Below are 25,030 nucleotides of genomic sequence, written 5' to 3'. Positions count from 1 at the left end.
TTCTGAAACTATTATTTCTCAACATTATTAGCGCAGCAATGTGCACAAGGCAATAGGCTAAGCGCGAAAGTGCATTTGGCTACCAGACAATTGAAGAAAGTTGAAAACCCCAAAAACATGAGAGAAATACTAATTTCAATGGCATAAAATAATTGCCTCCACGGATATGGTAAGATTTTGCCAAGGGTACTTTGAAGCTCAAGCCTGCCTTCCATTGCCAATGCATTTGAATGGCGAATGGGAAGTGCACTTCAATTACCAGTTGAGAAAAAAATTAATATTGGCTCATTTTAATCATGGCCACAAGTATTAACACACCAATTGCGTTTAGAATTGTTGCGCAATTATTGGGATTATAAAGCGCAGACTGGCAGATTTTCCACTCAAAGGCCTTGTATTTGTATGCTGTGCGCATGTTATAAATATACACAAAATTATGCAAATTAACCCATATACCGATAAGCATGACCAGTCGAATGTATTTCCATCAATGAATAGGCTAAAAAGCATTATTTTGCAATGGGATTTTTTTCCCCTTCTGGACAATTTGCTGGTGCAAATTTTATTTAGTGGCTTTACTGGGGGGGTTTTTTATTACTAAAAGCCGGCTATTACCACTCACATCACTTTACTTTGTTTTAGCAAAATCAAATGTTTTCCCATTGTTCAACTCCCAGAAGGTCAGAAAACCCCATGATGAGTAAATGTATTCAACAGTCAACTCATGATGCGCAACTGTATGCTTTTACTAGGAAAACTCACAAAATCTACACTCTGTGAAATACAAAATGATCACTATGTTCTGAATGAGAACTGCTCCTTTGTCTATGACATGTATGTTCATAACAGAGCCCACACTATCCACTTATTAATACCAATCCAAATATCCTGAGGAGTCACAAAACTCAAACATTACATCAAAACATTCTAGAAGTCTTATTTTGAACAGATGTTTTTTTTGCCATTGACTTTAGATCACAAGAGTCTCACTGTGGTTTTTTGAGGCCAGTTATGATTTTGGTTCTCACAGGAGCTAACGTCAAACATCACCATCTCTCATTAAATGGCTAGCATCATCAGAACTGAGGAAAAGGGGGTTCAGAGATTCCATTAAGGCAGAATATGGTTGTAACATATGTTGAGACTGTAAAGGTACTATATGTGACAATTCAACAACGGACCGTCTCTAGTTGTCAAATTGACTGGGGCCAGCAAATCTCGTTGTCCAATTGACTGGAGCTGAGTGATTTCTACGTGTTTGACGCTTGCCCTTTGATGGCCCAGTCAAGAAGTCTGCACCATTAGATTGGAATTTTGTGTGGGCCCAAAAAATGTTTAGGGAAGAAATATAGTGAAACTATCATTCCACTATAACTGTAGATATATTAAGGACATTTTCTGAAATTACAATGCAAAATATTACATATAGCTCCTTTAATGTTCCAGTAATCTTTAAGTTGTCTTGAAAGAGCTGGATGGGACGGCCCACTTAGAATGGCACTCGTGAGCTGACTCTTCCACTGAAATGTCATCATTAATGGGGCACTAAAACCTGCAGATTTTGTGTGTGACTGAAGCGCTCGATCTGCAAGCCACAGGCAAAGTCAAACTAAACTGCCAACGTCAAGTCTAATGATTCCTAGGTATTGACAATAGTATTATCCAGTGAAATCTCTGCACAGGTGCATAACGTGATTGTTACGATAATGAAAGAAACTCAATTTCAACTGAATGGAGTCGTAATGTACACAACTCAACATAGCAACTGAACTAGATACGTGTCCAGTAATGGAATCTCAGTTCTTGAGAATGGTCGTCTTTTCTTTGAATATCCAAAACAAGCACATACAGGTATTCTAAAGGATGATTCTGGGTAAGTCTGTCTACAAATCATACAGCACCACGACAACTTCCCAGTTCACTTTTACAAGGTGAATAACAGTTTAAAAATGGGCTCGGTTAAATGTTAAGAATTCCACATGGGCAAGATCTGACAAACTAAGATTGGCCAGAAAAACAGAAGAAGTAATACCTTGGTATGCGAGCATGAGCACATCTGTTCTTACTACTACCTACCGTACATCGCAATCAATCACAACGCTCTGTTTGGTCACTAGCACCAACCGGCAATGATGCAATTTAAGAAAGTCTTTCCAAAAGGAGCGATTAAAACCGAGAAAAAACAAAACTCTCCAGACACCTCTCCAACCACACATTTTTTTTTCTTCCACTCCTTTAGGCTCTGTTCACTGTTCTCTTCTTTTTCTCCTCTCCGTATAACGGAGTTAGGTGATGTAGATGCGGTGGAAGTCGTTGGCCCCGAAGGCACAGTTACATTTGGGGCACTTCCTCTGTCGGGTGTCGTAGCGCGTCTTCAGACACTCGTAGCAGAACACGTGGAAGCACTTGGTGAGCACTGTCTCCTTGTCGCGGGTGTTGCAGCACGGACAACGCAGCTTCGCCTGAAAGGGGTGGATGAGAGAAAATACAGGGTCAATTTGGATAGAAAATGTACCACAATAGACAATATGTGAACCTTCTCACATGTACCATCTCATGCAATTGACAAAACAAAAGCAAGGCTATTCCATCAAGATACGTAAAGTTTCTTTTTTCACCTTGTACTGGTTGATCTCCTCCTGCAGGATCTCATCAGCATCAGTGTACACCTCCACTTTCTTCTGTTTCTCCAGCTTTCGTCGTAGCCTGGACAGGTCCTCCTAGAAATTAGACAGTCAAATACTTTAGTAGTCAAATCAAATGTTGTCACATTCGCCAAATTGCTTACTACAAGCCCTGGAGTTGTAAGAAAAAATAAGAGTTGAGAAAATATTTACTAAATAAACTAAAGGAAAAAAATAAAGGAGTAACAATAAAATAACAATAACGAGGTGATATACAGGGAGTGCCAAGACAAAGTGCGGGGGTACAGTTTAGTCAAGGTAATTGAGGTAATATGTACATAGGAGTAGCAGCAGCGTAAAGGGGGGGGGGGGGGGGGGGGGACTCAATGCAAATAGTCCAGGTAGCCATATTATTAGTTACTCAGCAGTCTTATGGCTTGGGGGGAGAAGCTGTTATAAAGCCTTTTGGACCTAGACTTAGTGCCGCTAGCAGAGAGAACAGTCTATGACTAGGGTGGCTGGAGTCTATCAATTGTTCGGGCCTTCCTCTGACACAGCCTGGTATAGAGGTCTTGGATGGCAGGAAGCTTGGCCCCAGTGATGTACTGGGCCGTACGCACTACCCTCTGTAGTGCCTTATGGTCGGAGGCCGAGCAGGTGCCATACAAGGCGGGGATGCAACCAGTCAGGATGCTCTCGATGGTGCAGCTGTAAAACTTTTTGAGGATCTGAGGACCCATGCCAAATCTTCTGTCTTCTGAAGGGGAATAGTCGTTGTCGTGCCCTCTTCACGACCATATTAAACCTACTGTTAACATTCACACGCTCTAATTTTCTCTCCCATTGTATTCACAGAAGACTTTTAGGGGTTTGAAAAATTAACATATCAGGGCTCCCTCAAAAAATATATACTCATCTCAATGGGACTGGTTAAATAAAGGATACATATCTAGAAAGGACAGACTTGTCAGTAGTTGTGTGTACCTGCGCTCTTTTGAGGTTGCCCAACTCCCTCTCTCTGGCAGTGCGGTTCTCGGACACAGAAACCTGGATCTCTCTCAGCTTGGACTGGGTGTGTTCCAGCTGCACCTTCAGGTCTTCAGCCAGCTGGGCTGCCTCCACCGCCTGGGGACATGGAGGGGCAAGAAACACTCAGAGATACTCCCAACAGAACGTTACAAGAAGAGTGACCAGCAATACAATTGCTCGTATTGTCCTTAGTAACCATGGTATTACAGCATAAATAGTAAAAGCAGTAATATTGGTAAGGTAACTGTGGAAGAAGAAGAGTTTAAAAGCATCTTAGTAGTAGTAGAGGTATTGTTTTCCTACCTTCCTCTTGTTTAGTTCTAGTGCTTGTGTGCGGACTCCTAACTCTTTCTCCAGAGTGGCCAGTGAGCTCTGGAGGATGCCCTCCTTCTCCTCCAGCTTCTGTACAACCAATAGCTGAGCTTCCACCTGTGACAGACAGCAAAGGGAACCAATCAGACCTCTTCCTCATTGGCTCAGAAACACAAGTATTATCCGGACTACTGTGAAGTGTGTATTTTTATTTTATTTCAATAGCCAATGTGGCCAGAGATATTTTTTGGGCCAAGGTTTTCGTGAAAAAAACTTTTCCCTTGCCAAATAAGTTGTGCACCTGTTTTAAATCCGCTTTGCAAGTTGCCCTGGAAATAAACACACGAAGCGAGTCCATCCTCCACAGTCCCTCTCACCTGGGTCTTGAAGGTTAGCACCTGGTCGGCCAGCTCCTCCTTCTCCTCCCTCAGCAGCTTGTAGATCTGGTTGGACTTGATGCGTTCCGACATCAGCTTGAAGTTGGCGTCATCCTTCTCTCTCAGCTGCTGCATCAGTCGGCTGTTCTGCTCCTGCATGTCCTCAAAGGCCTGACCTGTCACATCCATCTCACTCAGTAGGGCCTCCTCCTCCTGGACACAATGGAGAGGCACAGGGGGTAGGAGGTTGGAATAGAGTTGGCATTTGTTTTTGTTTTTTTATTTAACGGTTAGTTATGTAGTTTCATTTCATTGAGGTTAAATCTCCTTAAGAGAGAGAGACAGACCTGTTACAATATGCCAGATGAACACATTAGATCAGTGTTATTTACAGTGCATTCAGAACGTATTCAGACCCCTTGACTTGTTCCACATTTTGTTACGTTACAGCCTTATTCTATAATGGATGAAATAGTTTCTACCCTCAATCTACATACAATAACCCATAATGACAAAGCAAAAACAGTTTTTTAGAATCTGTTGCAAAGTCTCCTGAAAGGGAATAGGCATTGTTGTGCCCTCTTCACAACTGTCTTGGTGTGTTTGGACCATGATAGTTCGTTGGTGGACACCAAGGAAATTGAAGCTCTGAACCTGCTCCACTACAGCCCTGTCGATGAGAATGGGGGCGTGCTCGGTCCTACTTCACGTTGAGGGAGCGGTTGTTATCCTGGCACCACCCGGCCGGGTCTCTGACCTCCTCCCTGTAGGCTGTCTCATCGTTGTCGGTGATCAGGCCTACCACTGTTGTGCTGTCTGCAAACGTAATGATGGTGTTGGAGTCGTGCTTGGCCATGCAGTCATGGGTGAACAGGGAGAACAGGAGGAGGGGTGAGCACGCACCCGAGGGGCCCCCATGTTGAGGATCAGATGTGTTGTTACCTACCCTTACCAGCTGGGGGTCGGTCCATCAGGAAGTCCAGGATCCAGTTGCAGAGGAAGGTGTTAAGTCCCAGGGTCCTTAGCTTAGTGATGAGCTTTGAGGGCACTATAGTGTTGAACACTGAGCTGTAGTCAATGAATAGTATTCACACGATGTGTTCCTTTTGTCCAGGTGGGAAAGGGCAGTGTGGAGTGCAATAGCGATTGCGTCATCGGTGGATCTGTTGGGGCGATATATGAATTGGAGTGGGTCTAGGGTTTCCGGGATGATGGTGTTGAAGTAAGCCTTGACAAGCCTTTCAAAGCACTTCATGGCTACCGACGTGAGTGCTACGGGGCAGTAGTCATTTAGGCAGGTTACCTTTGCTTTCTTGGGCACAGGGACTATGGTGGTCTACTTGAAACATGTAGGTATTACAGACTTGGTCAGGGAGAGGTTGAAAATGTCAGTGAAGACACCTGCCAGTTGGTCAGCGCATGCGCAGAGTACACGTCCTGGTAATCCGTCTGGGCCTGCGGCCTTATGAATGTTGACCTGTTTAAAAGGTCTTACATCGGCTGCGGAGAGCGATCACACAGTAGTACGGAACAGCTGGTGCTCTCATGCATTCAGTGTTGCTTGCATCGAAGCGCGCATAGGAGGTAATTGAGCTTGTCTGGTAGGCTCGTGTCACAAAATAGATGGCACTATGAGGAAGGAAAATGATGTGGATATATTGAAGCAACATCAAGACATCAGTCAGGAAGTTAAAGCTCGGCCGTAAATGGGTCTTCCTCGTGGCTGTGCTTCCCTTTGTAATCCGTAATAGTTTGCAAGCCCTGCAATATCCAGATGAGTGTCGGAGCCGGTGTAGTATGATTCGATCTTAGTCCTGTATTAACGCTTTGCCTGTTTGATGGGTCGGAGAGCAAAGCGGGATTTCTTATAAGCGTCCGGGTTACAGTCTTGCTCCGTGAAAGTGGCAGCCCTACCCTTTAACTCAGTACGGATGAAGCCAGTGACTGATGTGGTGTACTCCTCAATGCCATCGGAAGCCATCGGAAGAATCCCGTAGACATATTCCAGTTTGTTCTAGCAAAAAGTCCTGTAGCATCTGCATCATCTGACCACTTCCCTATTGAGCTGGTACTTCCTGCTTTAGTTCTTGCTTGTAAGCAGGAATCAGGAGGATAGAGTTATGGTCAGATTTGCCAAATGGAGGGCGAGGGAAAGCTTTGCACGCTTCTGTGCGTGGAGTAAAGGTGGTGGTCTAGAGTTTTTTTTTCCCCTCTGGTTGCACATATAACATGCCGGTAGAAATTAGATTTAAGTTTCCCCGAATTATTTTTTATTTAACTAGGCAAATCAGTTAAGAACAAATTATTATTTATAATGACGGCCAAGTGGGTTAACTGCCTTGTTCAGGGGCAGAATGACCGATTTTTTACCGTGTCAGCTCGGGGATTCGATCTTGCAACCTTGCGGTTACTGGCCCAACGCTCTAACCACTAGGCTACCTGCTGCCCCATTAAAGTCCCCGGCCACTAGGAGCACCGCCTCTGGCTGAGCATTTTCTTGTTTGCTTATGGCCTTATACAGCTCGTTGAGTGCGGTCTTAGTGCCAGCATTCGTTTGTGGTGGTAAATTGACAGCTATGAAAAATATAGATGGAACCTATTTTTGGTAAATAGTGTGGTCTATGGGTTATCATGAGATACTCTACCTCAGGCGAGCAAAACCTCGAGACTTCCTTAATATTAGATTTTGTGCACCAGCTGTTGTTGACAAATAGACACAGATAGCCACCCCTCGTCTTACCGGAGGCAGCTGTTCTATCTTGCCGATGCACGGAAAACACAGCCAGATGCATGTTATCCATGTAGTCGTTCAGCCACGACTCGGTAAAACATAAGATATTACAGTTAACGTCCCGTTGCTAGGATAGTCTTCATCGTAGCTCATCCAGTTTATTATCCAATGATTGCACGTTGGCTAATAGTAGGTGGAGGCGGGTTACCCACTCGCCGTCGGATTCTTACAAGGCACACCGACCTACGTCCCCTATATCTCTGTCTCTTATTCATCTTTCCAAGATGGCATAGCAGTCAGGCGTCTTTTGTCCTCGTCTTGTCCCGTGTGTGTGTGTGTGTGTGTGTGTGTGTGTGTGTGTGTGTGTGTGTGTGTGTATACTTTTCTTTGCATATCTTTATTTTTTTTTCTTCTAAAAACTCAACTTCAAAGCACTCTCCTGCAACTCGCCTCACCAATAAAAAAAAAAAAAGTATTATTCACCTCAAATCTGAAATCCACAACAGAAGCTAGCCAGAAGCTAGCGTTAGTATTCAGCTAACCACGGTTGGCGGTCATCAGCTATCCCTTAGCTCGAATAGCTATCGCCAGTTTTGTACAACGCGAAGCAGACCAGAGCATACTGAACCTATTTTTCTCTCCATATCCCCAGATTTCTATTGCAAGCTCTGGACATTTACACCTGGATCTTGCTAGCTAGCTGCTATCCAAGTGACTATTGGCTAACGTCGGTCCCAGAGCAAACATCAATTATTCCGGAGCTGGCCAGCTGAAAAGTTCCATCAGCCACTCGTGGGCTACAATCACCTATCCGGACCCGTTTTACTGCCGATGCGGAGCCCCACCGGGCCTTCACGACTACACTACTGACGTTATCTGCCCGAGGGAGTTATCCAACTGGCCCCTCCGCCGCTAATCATTAGCTGTCTTATCGGCTGCTATCTGAATAGGTCTATCAGACAATTTTCTTGGGCCACTATAACTATTTTGCCAATTGGATTGGTCCCCTCTACTACAAGGAACCCCACTAATCTACAGACGGAAACTCACGAGGTGGCTAAAAACAGAGCTCCCTCCATCTTCTGCCAGCTTGGTACCTATGGCCCGGCTGTCTGAATCTCACTGGACCCTTATGATCACTCGGCTAAGCATGCCTCTCCTTAATGTCAATATGCCTTGTCCATTGCTGTTCTGGTTAGTGTTTATTGGCTTATTTCACTGTAGAGCCTCTAGCCCTGCTCATTATACCTTATCCAACCTTTCAGTTCCACCACCCACACATGCTATGACATCACCTGGTTTCAATGATGTTTCTAGAGACAATATATCTCTCATCACTCAATGCCTAGGTTTACCTCCACTGTATTCACATCCTACCATGCCTTTGTCTGTACATTATACCTTGAAGCATTTTTATCGCCCCCAGAAACCTGCTCCTTTTACTCTCTATTCCGGCCGTCAGACGACCAATTCTCATAGCTTTTAGCCGTACCCTTATCCTCCTCCTCCTTTGTTCCTCTGGTGATGTAGAGGTGAATCCAGGCCCTGCAGTGCCTAGCTCCACTCCTATTCTCCAGGCGCTCGCTTTTGATGACTTCTGTAACCATAATAGCCTTGGTTTCATGCATGTTAATATTAGAAGCCTCCTCCCTAAGTTTGTTTTATTCACTGCTTTAGTACACTCTGCCAACCCGGATGTCCTAGCCGTGTCTGAATCCTGGCTTAGGAAGACCACCAAAAACTCGGAAATCTTCATCCCTAACTACAACATTTTCAGACAAGATAGAACGGCCAAAGGGGGCGGTGTTGCAATCTACTGCAGAGATAGCCTGCAGAGTTCTGTCCTACTATCCAGGTCTGTACCCAAACAATTTGAACTTCTACTTTTAAAAATCCACCTCTCTAAAAACAAGTCTCTCACCGTTGCCGCATTCTATAGACCACCCTCTGCCCCCAGCTGTGCTCTTGACACCATATGTGAACTGATTGCCCCCCATCTATCTTCAGAGCTCGTGCTGCTAGGTGACCTAAACTGGGACATACTTAACACCCCAGCCATCCTACAATCTAAGCTTGATGCCCTCAATCTCACAAATTACCAATGAACCTACCAGGTACCACCCCAAAGCCGTAAACACGGGCACCCTCATAGATATCATCCTAACCAACTTGCCCTCTAAATACACCACCTGCTGTTTTCAACCAAGATCTCAGCGATCACTGCCTCATTGCCTGCATCCGTAATGGGTCAGCGGTCAAATGACCTCCACTCATCACTGTCAAACGCTCCAGCGAGCAAGCCTTTCTAATCGACCTGGCCCGGGTATCCTGGAAGGATATTGACCCCATCCCGTCAGTAGAGGATGCCTGGTTATTTTTTTTTTTAAATGCCTTCCTCACCATCTTAAATAAGCATGCCCCATTCAATAAATTTTGAACCAGGAACAGATATAGCCCTTGGTTCTCTCCAGACCTGACTGCCCTTAACCAATACAAAAACATCCTGTGGCGTTCTGCATTAGCACCAAACAGCCCCCGTGATATGCAACTTTTCAGGGAAGTTAGAAACCAATATACACAGGCAATTAGAAAAGCCAAGGCTAGCTTTTTCAAGCAGAAATTTGCTTCCTGCAACACAAACTCAAAAAAGTTCTGGGACACTGTAAAGTCCATGGAGAATAAGAACACCTCCTCCCAGCTGCCCACTGCACTGAGGATAGGAAACTCTGTCACCACCGATAAATCCACTATAATTGAGAATTTCAATAAGCATTTTTCTACAGCTGGCCATGCTTTCCACCTGGCTACCCCTACAGTGGTCAACAGCACTGCACCCCCCACAGCTACTCGCCCAAGCCTTCCCCATTTCTCCTTCTCCCAAATCCAGTCAGCTGATGTTCTGAAAGAGCAGCAAAATCTGGACCCCTACAAATCAGCCGGGCTAGACAATCTGGACCCTTTCTTTCTAAAATTATCTGCCGAAATTGTTTTCTTTCTTTTCTCTGTATACATCAATGATGTCGCTCTTGCTGCTGGTGAGTCTCTGATCCACCTCTACGCAGACGATACCATTATGTATACTTCTAGCCCTTCTTTGGACCCTGTGTTAACAACCCTCCAGACGAGCTTCAATGCCATACAACTCTCCTTCTGTGGCCTCCAACTGCTCTTAAATACAAGTAAAACTAAATGCATGCTCTTCAACCGATCGCTGCGTGCACCTGCCCGCCCGTCCAGCATCACTACTCTGGACGGTTCTGACTTAGAATATGTGGACAACTACAAATACCTAGGTGTCTGGTTAGACTGTAAACTCTCCTCCCAGACTCACATCAAACATCTCCAATCCAAAGTGAAATCTAGAATTGGCTTCCTATTTCGCAACAAAGCATCCTTCACTCATGCTGCCAAACATACCCTCGTAAAACTGACCATCCTACCGATCCTCGACTTCGGCGATGTCATTTACAAAATAGCTTCCAATACCCTACTCAATAAACTGGATGCAGTCTATCACAGTGCCATCCGTTTTGTCACCAAAGCCCCATATACTACCCACCACTGCGACCTGTACGCTCTCGTTGGCTGGCCCTCGCTTCATACTCGTCGCCAAACCCACTGGCTCAAGGTCATCTACAAGACCCTGCTTGGTAAAGTCCCCCCTTATCTCAGCTCACTGGTCACCATAGCAGCACCCACCTGTAGCACGTGCTCCAGCAGGTATATCTCTCTGGTCACCCCCAAAGCCAATTCCTCCTTTGGCCGTCTCTCCTTCCAGTTCTCTGCTGCCAATGACTGGAACGAACTACAAAAATCTCTGAAATTGGAAACACTTATCTCCCTCACTAGCTTTAAGCACCAGCTGTCAGAGCAGCTCACAGATCACTGCACCTGTACATAGCCCATCTATAGTTTAGCCTAAACAACTACCTCTTCCCCTACTGTATTTATTTATTTTGCTCCTTTGCACCCCATTATTTATATTTCTACTTTGCACTTTCTTCCACTACAAATCTACCATTCCAGTGTTTTACTTGCTATAATTGTATTTACTTTGCCACCATGGCCTTTTTTGCCTTTACCTCCCTTATCTCACCTCATTTGCTCACATTGTACATAGACTTATTTTTCTACTGTATTATTGACTGTATATTTGTTTTACTCCATGTGTAACTGTGTTCTTGTATGTGTCAAACTGCTTTGCTTTATCTTGGCCAGGTCGCAATTGTAAATGAGAACTTGTTCTCAACTTGCCTACCTGGTTAAATAAAGGTGAAATAAATAAATAAAATTCATGCGAATGCCAGGGATTTGGTCCTTGTCAGGTGTCTGAAGAAAATCCTTCGCGTCCGACTCGTTAAAGAAAAAAATCTTTGTCCAGTAAGAGGTGTGTGATCGCTGTTCTGATATCCAGTAGCTCTTTTTTGGTCATAAGAGATGGTGGTAGACACATTATGCACAAAATAAGTTACAAATAACGCAAAACACACAATCACAATTGGTTAGGAGGCCGTAAAATGGCAGCCATCTCCTCTGGCTCCATTAGTCTTACTAATATCACAATTACATAGTTGTTCAGACCCTTTAAATCAGTACTTTATTGAAGCACCTTTAACAGAGATTACAGCCTCATGTGTTCTTGGGTATGACCCTACAAGCATTCTTCTCTGCAGATCCTCTCAAGGTTGGATGGGGAGAGTCCGCTGCACAGCTATTTTCAGGTCTCTCCAGAGATGTTCGATCGGGTTCAAATCCGGGCTCTGGCTGGACCACTCGAGGACATTCAGAGATTTGTCCCGAAGCTACTGCTGCATTGTCTTGGCTGTATGCTTTAGGGTCGTTGTCTTGTTGGAAGGTGAACTGGTGGAGTGCTGCAGAGATGGTTGGACTTCTGGAAGGTTCTTCCATCTCCACAGAGGAACTCTGGAGCTCTGTCAGAGTGACCATCGGATTCTTAGGTCACCTCCCTGACCAAGGCCCTTCTCCCCGGATTGCTCAGTTTGGCCGGGCGGCCAAAGAGTCTTGGTGGTTCCAAACTTTTTCCATTTAAGAATGATGGAAACCACTGTGTTCTTGGGGACCTTCAATGCTGCAGAATTTTTTGGTACCCTTTCCCAGATCTGTGCCTCGACATGATCCTGTCTCGGAGCTCTATGGAAAATTCCTTCGACCTCATGGCTTGGTTTTTGCTCTGACATGCACTGTCAACTGTTGGACGTTATATAGACAGGTGTGTGTCTTTATAAATCATGTCCAATCAATTGAATTTACCACAGGTGGACTCCAATAAAGTTGTAGAAACATCTCAAGGATGATCAATGGAAACAGGATCCACCTGAGCTCAATTTCGAGTCTCATCGCAAAGGGTCTGTATACTTATGTAAATATGGTATGTTTTTTACTTTTAATACATTTGCTTTGTCATTATGGGGTATTGTGTGTAGATTGAGGATAAATTACATTTTATTACAATTTTAGAATAAGGCTGTAATGTAGCAAAATTTGTCAAAGTCAAGGGGCCTGAATACTTTCTGAATGCACTATATCTTGCAATGTACCTGAACGTATCTCACACAGTAATTTTAACTACACTGAACAAAAATATAAAAACGCAACATGCAACCATTTCAAATATTTTAAAGTTCATATAAGGAAATCAGTCAATTGAAATACATTCATTATGCCCTAATCTATGGATTTCACATGACTGGGAGTACAGATATGCATCTGTAGGTCACAGATGCCTTAAAAAAAAAAGGTAGATCAGAAAACCAGTCAGTATCTGGTGTGATCACCATTCCCCTCATGCAGCGCTACACATCTCCTTCGCATAGAGTTGATCAGGCTGTTGATTATGGCCTGTGGAATGTTGTCCCACTCCTCTTGAATAGTTGCGCGAAGTTGCTAAACATTGGCGGGAACTGGAACATGCTGTCATACACAATTTGTGCAGAAATTCTTCAGTTGTGCAAACCCACAGATTCAAATGAAGATTGTGGAGAAAGGGGAAATTAAGATTTTAAAACAACAAGCCAGACAACTAATTGTTAGCTGCAAAAGGCCCATGATCATCCGACATTGGAGAGGGGGAAAAAAAACATGTTAGGCCCTGTCTGACATTTTGCGCTGCTTTGGTGCTATCCGCTCTTTCTACAATATACATTGTTCTTTTGCATTATGTTAATAGTCTAACTACCATATATGTATCAACAGACATTACCATTTGCCCTGAAGGCAAAGCGCCATCTCTGGAGAAAACCAGGCACTGCTCATCACACATCATCCCTACCATGAAGCATGGTGGTGGCAGCTTCATGCTATGAGGATGCTCTTCAGCAGCAGGGACTGGGAGACTGGTAAGGGAACAATGAATGGAGCAAAATACAGGCAAATCCTTGATGAGAACCTACTTCCGAGTGCAAATGACCTAAAGGTTTCTGGCAAGGAACACCAGCATGTAAACCTTTTCTGCCCCAGAGTATAGAACTCAGCAGAATGATGGACTTGTCACTTGCAGAATATTCTGTCAACATTTACTTCGGTCAGGTCTGCTGGCTCACCTTTATCATTCGGCCTAAAACCGAAGAACTGCCAAAAAGGAGAAGATGTGTTTTTCTTTCCCACCAAATCAGCCATCATTTTTTACTGATTCAGCTTAAGGCAGTGAAATGTCACTTCACTTTTTTTTTTACAGTCTGAAACTGTCAGAAAGTCACAAATGCACTTACCAAGATGATCAACAATAGCCTACACTTGAAACGGCTATAATATATATATATATTTTTTAAGATATGCTAGTCCCACTGGGCACAGATGTCAGTTCAACGTCTAGTTTTGATTTACATTTGATTGAGTTGTCAACTAATGTGAAAACAACAAAAAATCACATTTGATTTACAAAAGTCAACTTTTAACCTAAATCCAATCAGTTTTCCATGTTGATTCAATGACATTGCATAGATGTTTTTGGGTTGAAATTGTGAAAACAACATTGATTCAACCAGTTTTTACCCAGTGAGTCTACAAAACATTAAGAACACCTGCTCTTTCCATGACAGACTGACCAGGTGGTAAACGCTATGATCCCTTATTGATGTCACTTGCTAAATCCACTTCAAATCAGTGTAGATGAAGGGACAGAGATAGGTTAAAGGATTTTTAAGCCTTGAGACATGGGTTGTGTCTGGGCAAGACAAAAGATTTAAGTGCCTTTGAACGGGTTATGGTAGTACGTGCCAGGCGCACCGGTTTGTGTGAAGAACTGCAACGCTGCTGGGTTTTTCACGCTCAACAATTTCCCGTGTGTATCAAGAATGATCCAACACCCAAATTACATCCATCCAACCAACTTGACACAACAGTGGGAAGCATTGGAGTCAACATGGGCCAGCATCCCTGTGGAATGCTTTCGAGTCCATACCCTGATGATTTGAGACTGTTCTGAGGGCAAAAAGGGGTGCAACTGAATATTAGGAATGTATTCTTAATGTTTGGTATACTCACTAACTGATGAGTATATAAACTCAGCAAAAAAGAAACTGGATGTGGACAAGTTGAACACTGAAGCTTGTGTCCATGAAACATTAACAGAAATACAATAACCATTCAAATAAGACAGAAATAAATACTTTGTATTATAAATATAAGTAGGCTAACTGATCAGAGAGAGTAGGCTTTCACAACACGATAATTCTACACTTTTGACTTACATTTTACGGACTGACACGCAAACAAACATCCCCTTTTCAGGACCCTGTCTTTCAAAGATAATTCATAAAAATCCCAATAACTTCACAGATCTTCATTGTAAAGGGTTTAACACTGTTTCCCATGCTTGTTCAATGAACCATAAACAATTAATGAACATGCACCTGTGGAACGGTCGTTAAGACACTAACAGCTTACAGACGGTAGGCAATTAAGGTCACAGTTATGAAAACCTAGGACTTTGGTGACTTTGAGGCCTTTCTACTGACTCTGAAAAACACCAAAAGAAAGATGCCCAGGGTCCCTGCTCATCCGCGTGAACGTGCCTTAGGCATGAAGCAAGGAGGCATGAGGACTGCAGATGTGGCCAGGGCAATAAATTGCAATGTCCGTACTGTGAAACGCCTAAGACAACGCTTCAGGGAGAGAGGACGGATAGCTGATCGTCCTCGCAGTGGCAGACCATGTGTAACAACACCTGCACAGGATCGGTACATCCGAACATCACACCTGCGGGACAGGTACTGGATGGCAACAACTGCCCGAATTACACCAGGAACGCACAATCCCTCCATCAGTGCTCAGACTGTCCGCAATAGGCTGAGAGAGGCTGGACTGAGGGCTTGTAAGGCCTGTTGTAAGGCAGGTCCTCACCAGACATCACCAGCAACAGCGTCGCCTATGAGCACAAACCCACCGTCGCTGGACCAGACAAGACTGGCAAAAAGTGCTCTTCACTGACGAGTCGCGATTTTGTCTCACCAGGGGTGATGGTCGGATTTGCGTTTATCGCCGAAGGAATGAGAGTTACACCAAGGCCTGTACTCTGGAGCGGGATCGATTTAGAGGTGGAGGGTCCGTCATGGTCTGGGGCGGTGTGTCACAGCATCATCGGACTGAGCTTGTTGTCATTGCAGGCAATCTCAACGCTGTGCGTTACAGGGAAGACATCCTCCTCCCTCATGTGGTACCCTTCCTGCGGGCTCATCCTGACATGACCCTCCATCATGACAATGCCACCAGCCATACTGCTCGTTCTGTGCGTGATTTCCTGCAAGACAGGAATGTCAGTGTTCTGCCATGGCCAGCGAAGAGCCCGAATCTCAATCCCATTGAGCACGTCTGGGACCTGTTGGATCGGAGGGTGAGGGCTAGGGCCATTCCCACCAGAAATGTCCGGGAACTTGCAGGTGCCTTGGTGGAAGAGTGGGATAACATCTCACAGCAAGAACTGGCAAATCTGGTGCAGTCCATGAGGAGGAGATGCACTGCAGTACTTAATGCAGCTGGGGCCACACCAGATACTGACTGTTACTTTTGATTTCGACCCCCCTTTGTTCATGGACACATTATTCCATTTCTGTTAGTCACATGTCTGTGGAACTTGTTCAGTTTATGTCTCAGTTGTTGAATCATGTTATGTTCATACAAATATTTACATATGTTAAGTTTGCTGAAAATAAATGCAGTTTACAGTGAGAGGACGTTTCTTTTTTTTTGCTGAGTTTATTTGTTTTATTACTTTTTACCCCTTTTCCATGATATCCAATTGGTAGTTACAGTCTTGTCCCATCGCTGCAACTCTCGTACAGACTCAGAGACAACGGTCGAGAGCACAACCCCGCCAAGCTGCACTGCTTCTTGACACACTGCTTGCTTAACCCAGAAGCCAGCGGCACCAATGTGTTGGAGGAAACACCATACAGCTGCTACCGAAGTCAGCGCGCATGCACCAGGCCGCCACAAGGAGTCGCTAGAGCGCGATGGGAAAAGGACATCCCGGCCGGCTAAACCCTCCCCTAACCCGGACAGCGTTGGGACAATTGTGCGCTGCCTCCCGATCGCAGCCGGCTGCAACACAGCTCGGGATCGAACCCGGATCTGTAGTGACGCATCTAGCACACTGCTGCGCCACTCGGGAGGCCACTGATAAGTATTTTTATGGACAAGAGAAACATAACCCTACCAATTTGAAACCACGTCCTCCCCTATTGTGATACCTCACTTATTCCATTGAAATCCCGGTCAAAAGAAACAAAACAAATGGCAAAGCCAAGGCAAACCCACCGCAATTGTGATATTGAACATATTCAGCACCTCTGCAAAAGGTTTGAATGTGTAGTGGAAATACAGTACCTGTTTGGTGGCAGTGAGCTTCTTCTGTAGGTGGTCGATCGTCTCCTCTGCCACGCGGATCTTCCTGAGAGCGTCCTCATCAGCCAGCTTCTTGCTCTCCTTCCTCTCCCTCTCCTCCAGCTCTCGAACCCGCACCCGCAACTCATCCACCTGGGACACAGAGGGTGGATTTAGGTGTAACACACAGACTGAGACACTACTTCAGCTTGTAGTGGGGGGTAGATTCAGATAACACTAACCATCTCATGAATTGACTTTCAATGATAACCTACAGTTCAGGTTGGAATTTGAAGAAAGACGTCAAAGAGCATAGTTGGACAAACCTCGGCTTTAGACTTGCGCTCTGCTGCCATAAGCTGCACTTTGTCTCGCTGCTCTTTGGGAGCTGATTTATACATGTCTAAAAGTAGCTTCATCTCCTTCTGAGACTCCTGGGCTTTCCTGAGGGGAAAGGAGAACGAACAGTAGAAGAGTTATCACTACCTAACTCCAGAATAAGACAATGAGTTAAGTCCTCTACTATATGACAGTACCCTTAATTCTATATAAAATATGAGTTGTGTGTTCTGTGACCGAAAACTAAACATACTTAAGTTCCGCCCTCAGCATCTTCAGAGTGTCCGAATCTTTTCTCTTCAACTCTTCGCTGCGCTGTCGCTCCCTCTCTCGCTCCCTCTCTCGCTCCCTCTCGGCCTCCCTCTCTCTCTCCCGGGACCGCTGTCTCTCCAGCTCCCTCCTCCTCTCCTCCTCCTCTTCTTGGTCTTCATCCTCTTCTTTCTTCACCTCCAGGCTGTCGCTCACCGGCTCCTCCAACGACAGAAGCCCAGTGTCACCACTCTGGCACCGCAACTGACAAAGGGACAGGGATAGAAAATGGTTTTGGGACATCGATCGCATTGTCGTACCAAATATCATGATTCAAGTGTCATGTTTATCCTTAATTATTAACCAAATATTGTGCATCTCAAGTTTTGTTGAACCATGACCTAACCACCTCACCAGGGCAAACTCCAGGCTGTAGTTAACCTATAATAAGGGTCCAGAGTATGACCTGGTCAGGTCCTATGGCTCCATCTATGAACTACACATATTGATTAAATATTCTTAGAGAGCAGAAGAAAGTCTATTGGTCTCACGTGCAGGATCAGCTGCCTACCTTGTTAATCTCCATCTGTGTTTCTCTGAGCTTCCGCTTGTAGCGCTGCACGTCACCTTTCAGCTGGTGGTTGTGGTTCTGGAGGCTGCTGATGAGATGTCGCATCTCTCTGTTGATTGGGCCTAAGGGAAAAATCAAAGGAACAGAGTTGTCGATAAGATAACGACCATGCGTTTCAGTCAGCGCTGTCGCAGTGTTTTGTCCAACTATTGTCTGGTGCACTAAACTTGCGAGCAATATGGATAGTGATAACAGGATAGGATACATTCCTCCCAAACACACAGTCAACATCCTTGGTTACAGAACATTTTTAAATAAACAAGACATGCATATATTACTAAGCACATAAGATCACTGAAAATCGTTCATTCAAACATCTCACAGAAAAACATTAGCTTTTTATGAGAAACCTTTAGTGATAGAAACAAGCCAAGGGAGTGGGAGGTGTTGTGCAGATGATACGTTACCTGCTTGCTCGTTGGCCGCCAGGTTCTGCTCAAACTCAATACGCAGCATTTCATACTCCTTGCGCACCTGGGCCAGCGTGTCTTCCAGCTGGATGACCTCAGTGCGGAGCTTCTTCTGTAGTGACAGCTCGTCACTCTGAAAAGATGACGAACAACACCAACTTTTGTTGACGGCTGTCAAACAGCGACATCACACCAATCTCTGACATCCTGACTGCTAGTGTTGGCCATTTTTTATAGATTGTGACGTAATCCACTTTCCAACCACATATATTCCTTTTGTATTCATGATATACGTGCCAGACCTGGGTTCAAGTAGTATTAGTTCTCTATCAAATACTTTAGATGTGCAAGGCAAGCTCAATCAAGCACAATGGAACCAATGGAATAGTCCCAAAAGTTCAAAACCCATCCATCTGGTACCCCAGACAGGCTCAAATCAAGCGCAGTTAAAGCATATACATTTTTTTACAAAAACAGGTCTGATATGCTGAAATTTTGATTTTAAAATCAGTGGCTCCCTCCTACACTTAAGTCATGTGTCAGTTTCTTATCCAAAGCAACAACCAGTGCATTGAACAAAGGGAGGTAAAACAACCAAGTTCACAATGACTGCAAGTAAAACCTATCTGCTAAATTAGTGCTTCTGACCTCCATATGCTCTATCTGTCTGAGGTGGGCGTTCTTGGCGGTGAGGAGCAGGGCCCGGGCCTCGTCCAGCTGGGTCTTCACCCCGAGAGACTCATTGTAGAGCAGTGAGAACTGGGACTGCAGGCACTTGTAGTCCGCGGTCTCCTTCACCACCTCCTCTGGAATATTTTTCAGGTCCAACTGAAAAGGAGTTAAGTGAGTGAGTTGCCCCTCCCCCCATACACTGTAAGATGCCTTGGGACCTGGTATAAATGCTATCAATTTGGGATAGAGCAAACAGAAAAGTAAATACATTCAATGATATTACATACAGAGTATTATTGTCTTCCTTGACTTGACACCTGACTCATCAAGACTGTCTAAATAGTGAGCATATCCTTTGTTAAGCAGACAGAGTATTGCAGTGAGTTTAGTCTTGAATTCCCTCAGAGGAGACGACTTCTGTACCTTGAGCTTCTCACTCTCCCTCACAGCCTCTTGGAGCTCCTGCTGTAGTTTCTCCAGTTCCGCCATGCGGTTGTTGGCCAGCTCCTGGTTTTGCTCCAACTCTGCATTCAGGCTCTCAAACTAACAGATATAATAATGACAGTATGAAGTTAAATTATCACTTTTGGCAACAATTTACCTCCATATGACTGGGTTGGAATACAACAATGTATGAAAACAAGACTGAAGGGAAGCTCAAGAATATGGTTGGACAATAAAGTAACAAGTCTGCACTCACCTTCTGTATATTGAGAGTGATCTGGCCTCCGGGTAGCCCCCCTGAGCTGCCAGTGGTGTAGTAGCCCGAGTTCAACTGGACAGAACATTCATAAGAGGTGTTAAGCGAACTTGGCCCGTACATTAGTACAGACACTAACCCAGAAATATTACAATAGTAATATAGATGTGGTTACAGTCTTCATTTAGACTATACAATATCAAAACATGATTTTACCCATGTACATACAGCAGGACATAGATAAACACACACAGCTGCGATTCAATGGCTGGCATGCTCTGATGCATCAGCCTTATCGCTGGTCATAGATGCATAATGGAGAGTGACATCAGCAATGATGAGATACAGGACTATACACACACAAAGTATACACACCCACCCACGCACACAAATTATTAAACAAACCTGCTCAAGTGCTTCAGCTAGATGCTTGTTGAGCTTCTGTTCCCTTTTACGGAGCTTCTCAATGTCCCACTGCAGATCCTCCACAGCAGTCTCCATCTCAGACACCTTGGTCTCTGAGCTCGTCACCTTATCCACAAGCTCATTGTACTGAACAAGAGAAGTACAGATGAGAGAACATTTGATTAAGAAATTGACTGGATGAGTTTACACAATCGCCATGTATTACCACCGATGAGAAATGGCAGACATTCATATTGAGGAATCAAAAGCCTGAGAGAACACACCATGGAGATGTGGGCATTCCCAATCCACCCACCCACACACACTACATTATAGGGTGAGGCGAAGTACCTCCATAGACATCTTGTGGTGTCTGCCCTGCAGGGAGGAAGCCAGGTCTTGCAGTCTGCTATTCTCCTCCAGCAGAGTGCGATTCAGACGGAGCAGCTCTTCCTGGCCGTCGTCCTCACACGCTGACAAAGACAACACAGTTACTAGGGTTACTCAACTGTGAATGTCACAGTAGGGAACTCCTCTACATGTTTATGCCACATTTAGAACCCAAATGCTTCTACAACAACAAAGTGAAAGAAACTATTGTCCCTAGTCACAAGTGAGTCTGAACAGTTACCCGCGGACTGGATCTGGGTGCATAGGCCGTCGATGCGGCTGTGCAACCTGTCGAAAACGCAGACCATGCAAGCAGCGGCCTCTTTGCTAAACTGCATCCTGTCCTGCAGCTGCAGGCTGAGCTCCTCCTCACTGCTGTTGTCCAGAATGGAGAGGAAGGCCTTGGCACTCTCACTCAGGGAAGTAGTTGGCGGCGGTGCTACAGACATGGTGATAAGTAAAAATGGACGGGAGGACTTAGGATGTGGTTGAAAATATAAATGTGGCATAAGTGCTAGAAAGGTGTACTGCTTTGTTACGTTTCCATACCTCACATCAGTTATTACAGGTGGCAAAGCAATGGACTTGGAGGTATTATTACTGTGGATCAGTGCCTAGATATGCATAGATAAAGGTTGAGCGAGCGAGAGAGCAGGGATCATCTTTACCTGTTGTCGAGTCCTGCTGTAGTTCAGGAGCTTTCTCCATAACATCAGGTGGGGGAGGCTGTTGCTCCTCGTGTTCTGGTGCTGGAGGAGGGGGTGGTGGGATCATCATACCATCCTCTTCTATTGGGGTAGGGGCAGAGACCGGCATAGCAGGTGGTCCTGGGACCACCGTGGGGTCAATGCGTAGGCGCAGGACGTGAACATTTTCTTCCAACTGGAAGTTAAAGAAAGAGTAATTCAGTATGTGTAGGGGTTCAATTTTAGGTTAAGCATACAGTACAGGTCAAAGGTTTGGACACACCTACTCATTCAAGGGTTATTTTTTTTTTATAATAATAGTGAAGACATCAAAACTGAAGTAAGAATCATGTAGTACCAAAAAAAGTGTTAAATCAAAATCTATTTTAGATTCTTCAAAGTTGGCACCCTTTGCCTTGATGACAGCTTTGCACACTCTTGGCATTCTGTCAACCAGCTTCATGAGTTTGTCACCTGGAATGCATTTCAATTAACTGGTGTGCCTTGTTAAAAGTACATTTGTGGAATTTCTTTCCTTCTTAATGCGTTTGAGCCAATCAGTTGTGTTGTGACAAGGTAGGGTTGGTATACAGAAGATAGCCCTACTTGGTAAAATACCAAGTCCATATTATGGCAAGAACAGCTCAAATAAGCAAAGCGAAATGACAGTCCATCATTACTTTAAGACATGAAGGTCAGTCAATCCAGAGGATTTCAAGAACTGAAAGTTTCTTCAAATGCCGTTGCAAAAACCATCAAGCGCAAGGAAAGGAAGACCCAGAGTTACTTCTGCTGCAAAGGATAAGTTCATTAGAGTTAGCCTCAGAAATTGCAGCCAAAATAAATGTTTCACAGAGTTCAAGTAACAGACATCTCAACATCAAGTGTTCAGAGGAGACTGCATGAACCAGGCCTCCATGGTCAAATTGCTGCAAAGAAACCACTACTAAAGGCCACCAATAAGAAGAAGAGACTTGCTTGGGCCAAGAAACACGAGCAATGGACATTAAACCGGTGGAAATCTGTCTTTTGGTCTGATGAGTCCAAATTTGAGATTTTTGGTTCCAACCGCCGTGTCTTTGTGAGACGCAGAGTAGGTGAACGGATGATCTCCGCATGTGTGGTTCCCACCGTGAAGCATGGAGGAGGAGGTGTGATGGTGCTTTGCTGGTGACACTGTTGGTGATTTATTTAGAATTCAAGGCACACTTAACCAGCATGACCACAGCATTCTGCAGCAATACGCCATCCCATCTGGTTTGGGCATAGTGGGACTATCATTTGTTTTTCAAAAGGACAATGACCTAACACACCTCCAGGCTGTGTAAGGGCTATTTGACCAAGAAGGAGAGTGATGAAGTGCTGCATCAGATGACATGGCCTCCAATCACTCGACCTAAACCCAATTGAGATGGTTTGGGATGAGTTGGACCGCAGAGTGAAGGAAAATCAGCCAACAACTGCTCAGCATATGCGGGAACTCCATCAAAACTGGTGGAAAAGCATTCCAGGTGAAGCTGGTTGAGAGACTGCCAAGTGTGTGCAAAGCTGTCAAGGCAAAGAGTTGTTACTTTGAATAATTTGTTTTAACACCTTTTTGGTTACACACTATGTGTAATTTCAAAGTTTTGATGTCTTCACTATTATTCTACAATGTAGAAAATAGTAAAAATCAAGAAAAACCCTTGAATGAGTAGTTGTGTCCAAACTTCTGACTGGTACTGTATGTCTATGATCCTTCAAGGCAGCAAACGATTGTGGAATGTACATGCCTGGGACCAGTAACGATTCACAATGAGCAGTGTGGTATCATCAGTGGCTTGTCGCTTTTCCAGCTTCTCGATCTTCTCTCGCAGCTCGTCCTCCATGGTCTGCCTCTGCTCCAGACGCTCACTCAGTTTCTTATTCTTAAACTGGATCACTTTCATGTCCATTTCCTCCTGCAGATGTGAAATACATGAAGATGATAACCACGTAGGAGGGATAATATACTTCATTATAGACAAGACCAAGATGTGGAGGCCAAAAATAGTGACTAACCGTAGAGGACACTCCCCCAATGCGTATTGGCTCAATGAGAGTGGTGGTGGTCTTCTCCTCTTTTTTACTCTTTTTCTCAGGTGGACCAGGGGGGCTGTCCCCACCTGAGGCTCGCTTCCCTCCCCCAGTGCCAGACATCATTGCTGCTTATTATGCAACCTAAGTGTGACAGCTGTTTTAGGACACAAAGCTGATGAAAAATGTACATTTCGTTTTAACATAATTCATCAGCTGACTATGTACTCTGTGATGGCGAAAGAGACATTTTGCAATATAGACATTTAGCGTTGATGACAAGACTGATTATCTCCCCTTGTCAACAACACTTCGGTTTTGTCATTGTGTCACCAACTCTTGAAGTTAAATTTAGCTAATGTTACTGAAGCTAACGACTATCTGGTATCTAACTACAAATAATTTATGTTGATTTCTTACAATTGTTGGCGAATAAATGTAGATTTGTAAATGTCAATTCAATTAAGGCCAGAATGTCCCGCTAGCTAACGTGCAAGCTATCCAGTTTCCAATGTTAGAATTATGTGCACCTAAACTTGCAAAGTGACCATCAAAAACTTGGCATGCGTATGTACGTTAGCTACCTAAATAGCGGTAGTTGCGTCTTAGTTATATTTTACTACCCAGTATAGCTTTTGCAAGAATCTATCTAGCTAACAGGCTAATGCTGGCTGTAAAGAATGCTAGCAGATTAGCAACTGTGAGTACAATGGCTGAGAGTACAATACGGCGTATTTCCTCGAATCAGTTTAAAATGCAATCATATATAAGGTAGTATTAATTAATTCACGTTTTTATTTCCCGATCACTAAGAAATATGACAAACCTTTCAGAAAGAGACCTCGTACAACATTACCACTAACCGGAGATGATGACAGTAGCTATTTCCTGTATAGCACGGTAAGTGTACTTCTTCTTCTTCTTCTTCTTCTTCTTCTTCTTCTTCAATGAGGTTTAACAGCGGTTGGCATCCAATTTGTTGCATTACCGCAACCTACTAACTGGAGTACTTCCTTACACTTTGCTTGCTAGATAAAATGTAATAAATACCCTACCATCTAACACTACACTCACTCATTTCAAAATTATATAAAATAAAATTAACACCGCCTTACTCCACTAATTAAATGTATTTTTTCCTACTTCCTGAAAGGATGGGACATCACCACTTAACACACCCTGTAACTCTTCTGATGTCAAGTCTCGCACACCCAAATACCTCTCTGCAGCTGCCACCACAACTTCAATTTTCGGATACTTCCGTTCCATTCCTGCCGTACAGTTGATAACCACTGCTATAAAAGCTAAAAATCCAGTCTTACTGAACTTTATATAACCTTTTTTGGCTTATCCCGCTGTACTGGTATATCTCTACTACTCTCACTACTCCTCCCCTTCTGCACACTTCTCACACCTTGGACCCTCCCTCCTACACACTGCTACCACATGCCCATAAGCTTGACACCGGTAACATCGTAATGTATTCGGCACATACACTCGTACAGGATTACATACAGTTGAAGTCGGAAGCTTACATACACTTAGGTTGGAGTCATTAAAACTCGTTTTTCAACCACTCC

General features: G+C 44.3%; 1 protein-coding gene across 3 annotated transcripts; it reads right to left on the bottom strand.

The window, feature by feature from the left end:
* Window positions 1-722: 722 nt before the first annotated feature.
* Window positions 723-24,788, bottom strand: LOC106578267 (E3 ubiquitin-protein ligase BRE1B). Of its 3 annotated transcripts, none has more exons than XM_045701954.2 (20): window positions 24,314-24,788; window positions 23,436-23,594; window positions 23,168-23,335; window positions 21,378-21,591; window positions 20,951-21,148; window positions 20,671-20,792; window positions 20,320-20,466; window positions 19,915-19,989; window positions 19,638-19,757; window positions 19,191-19,370; window positions 18,540-18,675; window positions 18,073-18,194; window positions 17,506-17,765; window positions 17,240-17,357; window positions 16,917-17,066; window positions 4,343-4,555; window positions 3,957-4,082; window positions 3,609-3,749; window positions 2,619-2,720; window positions 723-2,462 (listed from the first exon to the last, which is right to left on the bottom strand). In XM_045701954.2, exons 2-20 carry the CDS (start codon window positions 23,574-23,576, stop codon window positions 2,286-2,288), a joined length of 2,910 nt encoding a protein of 969 aa, XP_045557910.1. In that variant the 5' UTR covers window positions 23,577-23,594; window positions 24,314-24,788; the 3' UTR covers window positions 723-2,285. The 3 variants fall into 3 exon arrangements, with proteins under 3 accessions (XP_045557910.1, XP_014012407.1, XP_014012408.1); XM_014156932.3 differs by having other exon boundaries at window positions 23,436-23,607; window positions 24,277-24,787; XM_014156933.3 differs by having other exon boundaries at window positions 24,277-24,787.
* Between the last annotated feature and the right edge of the window lie 242 nt (window positions 24,789-25,030).

Source organism: Salmo salar, chromosome 19 (assembly GCF_965601325.2).
Source record: "Salmo salar chromosome 19, fSalSal1, whole genome shotgun sequence".
Taxonomy (NCBI): Eukaryota; Metazoa; Chordata; class Actinopteri; order Salmoniformes; family Salmonidae; genus Salmo; species Salmo salar.
This window is presented reverse-complemented; position numbering and strand designations above follow the sequence as displayed.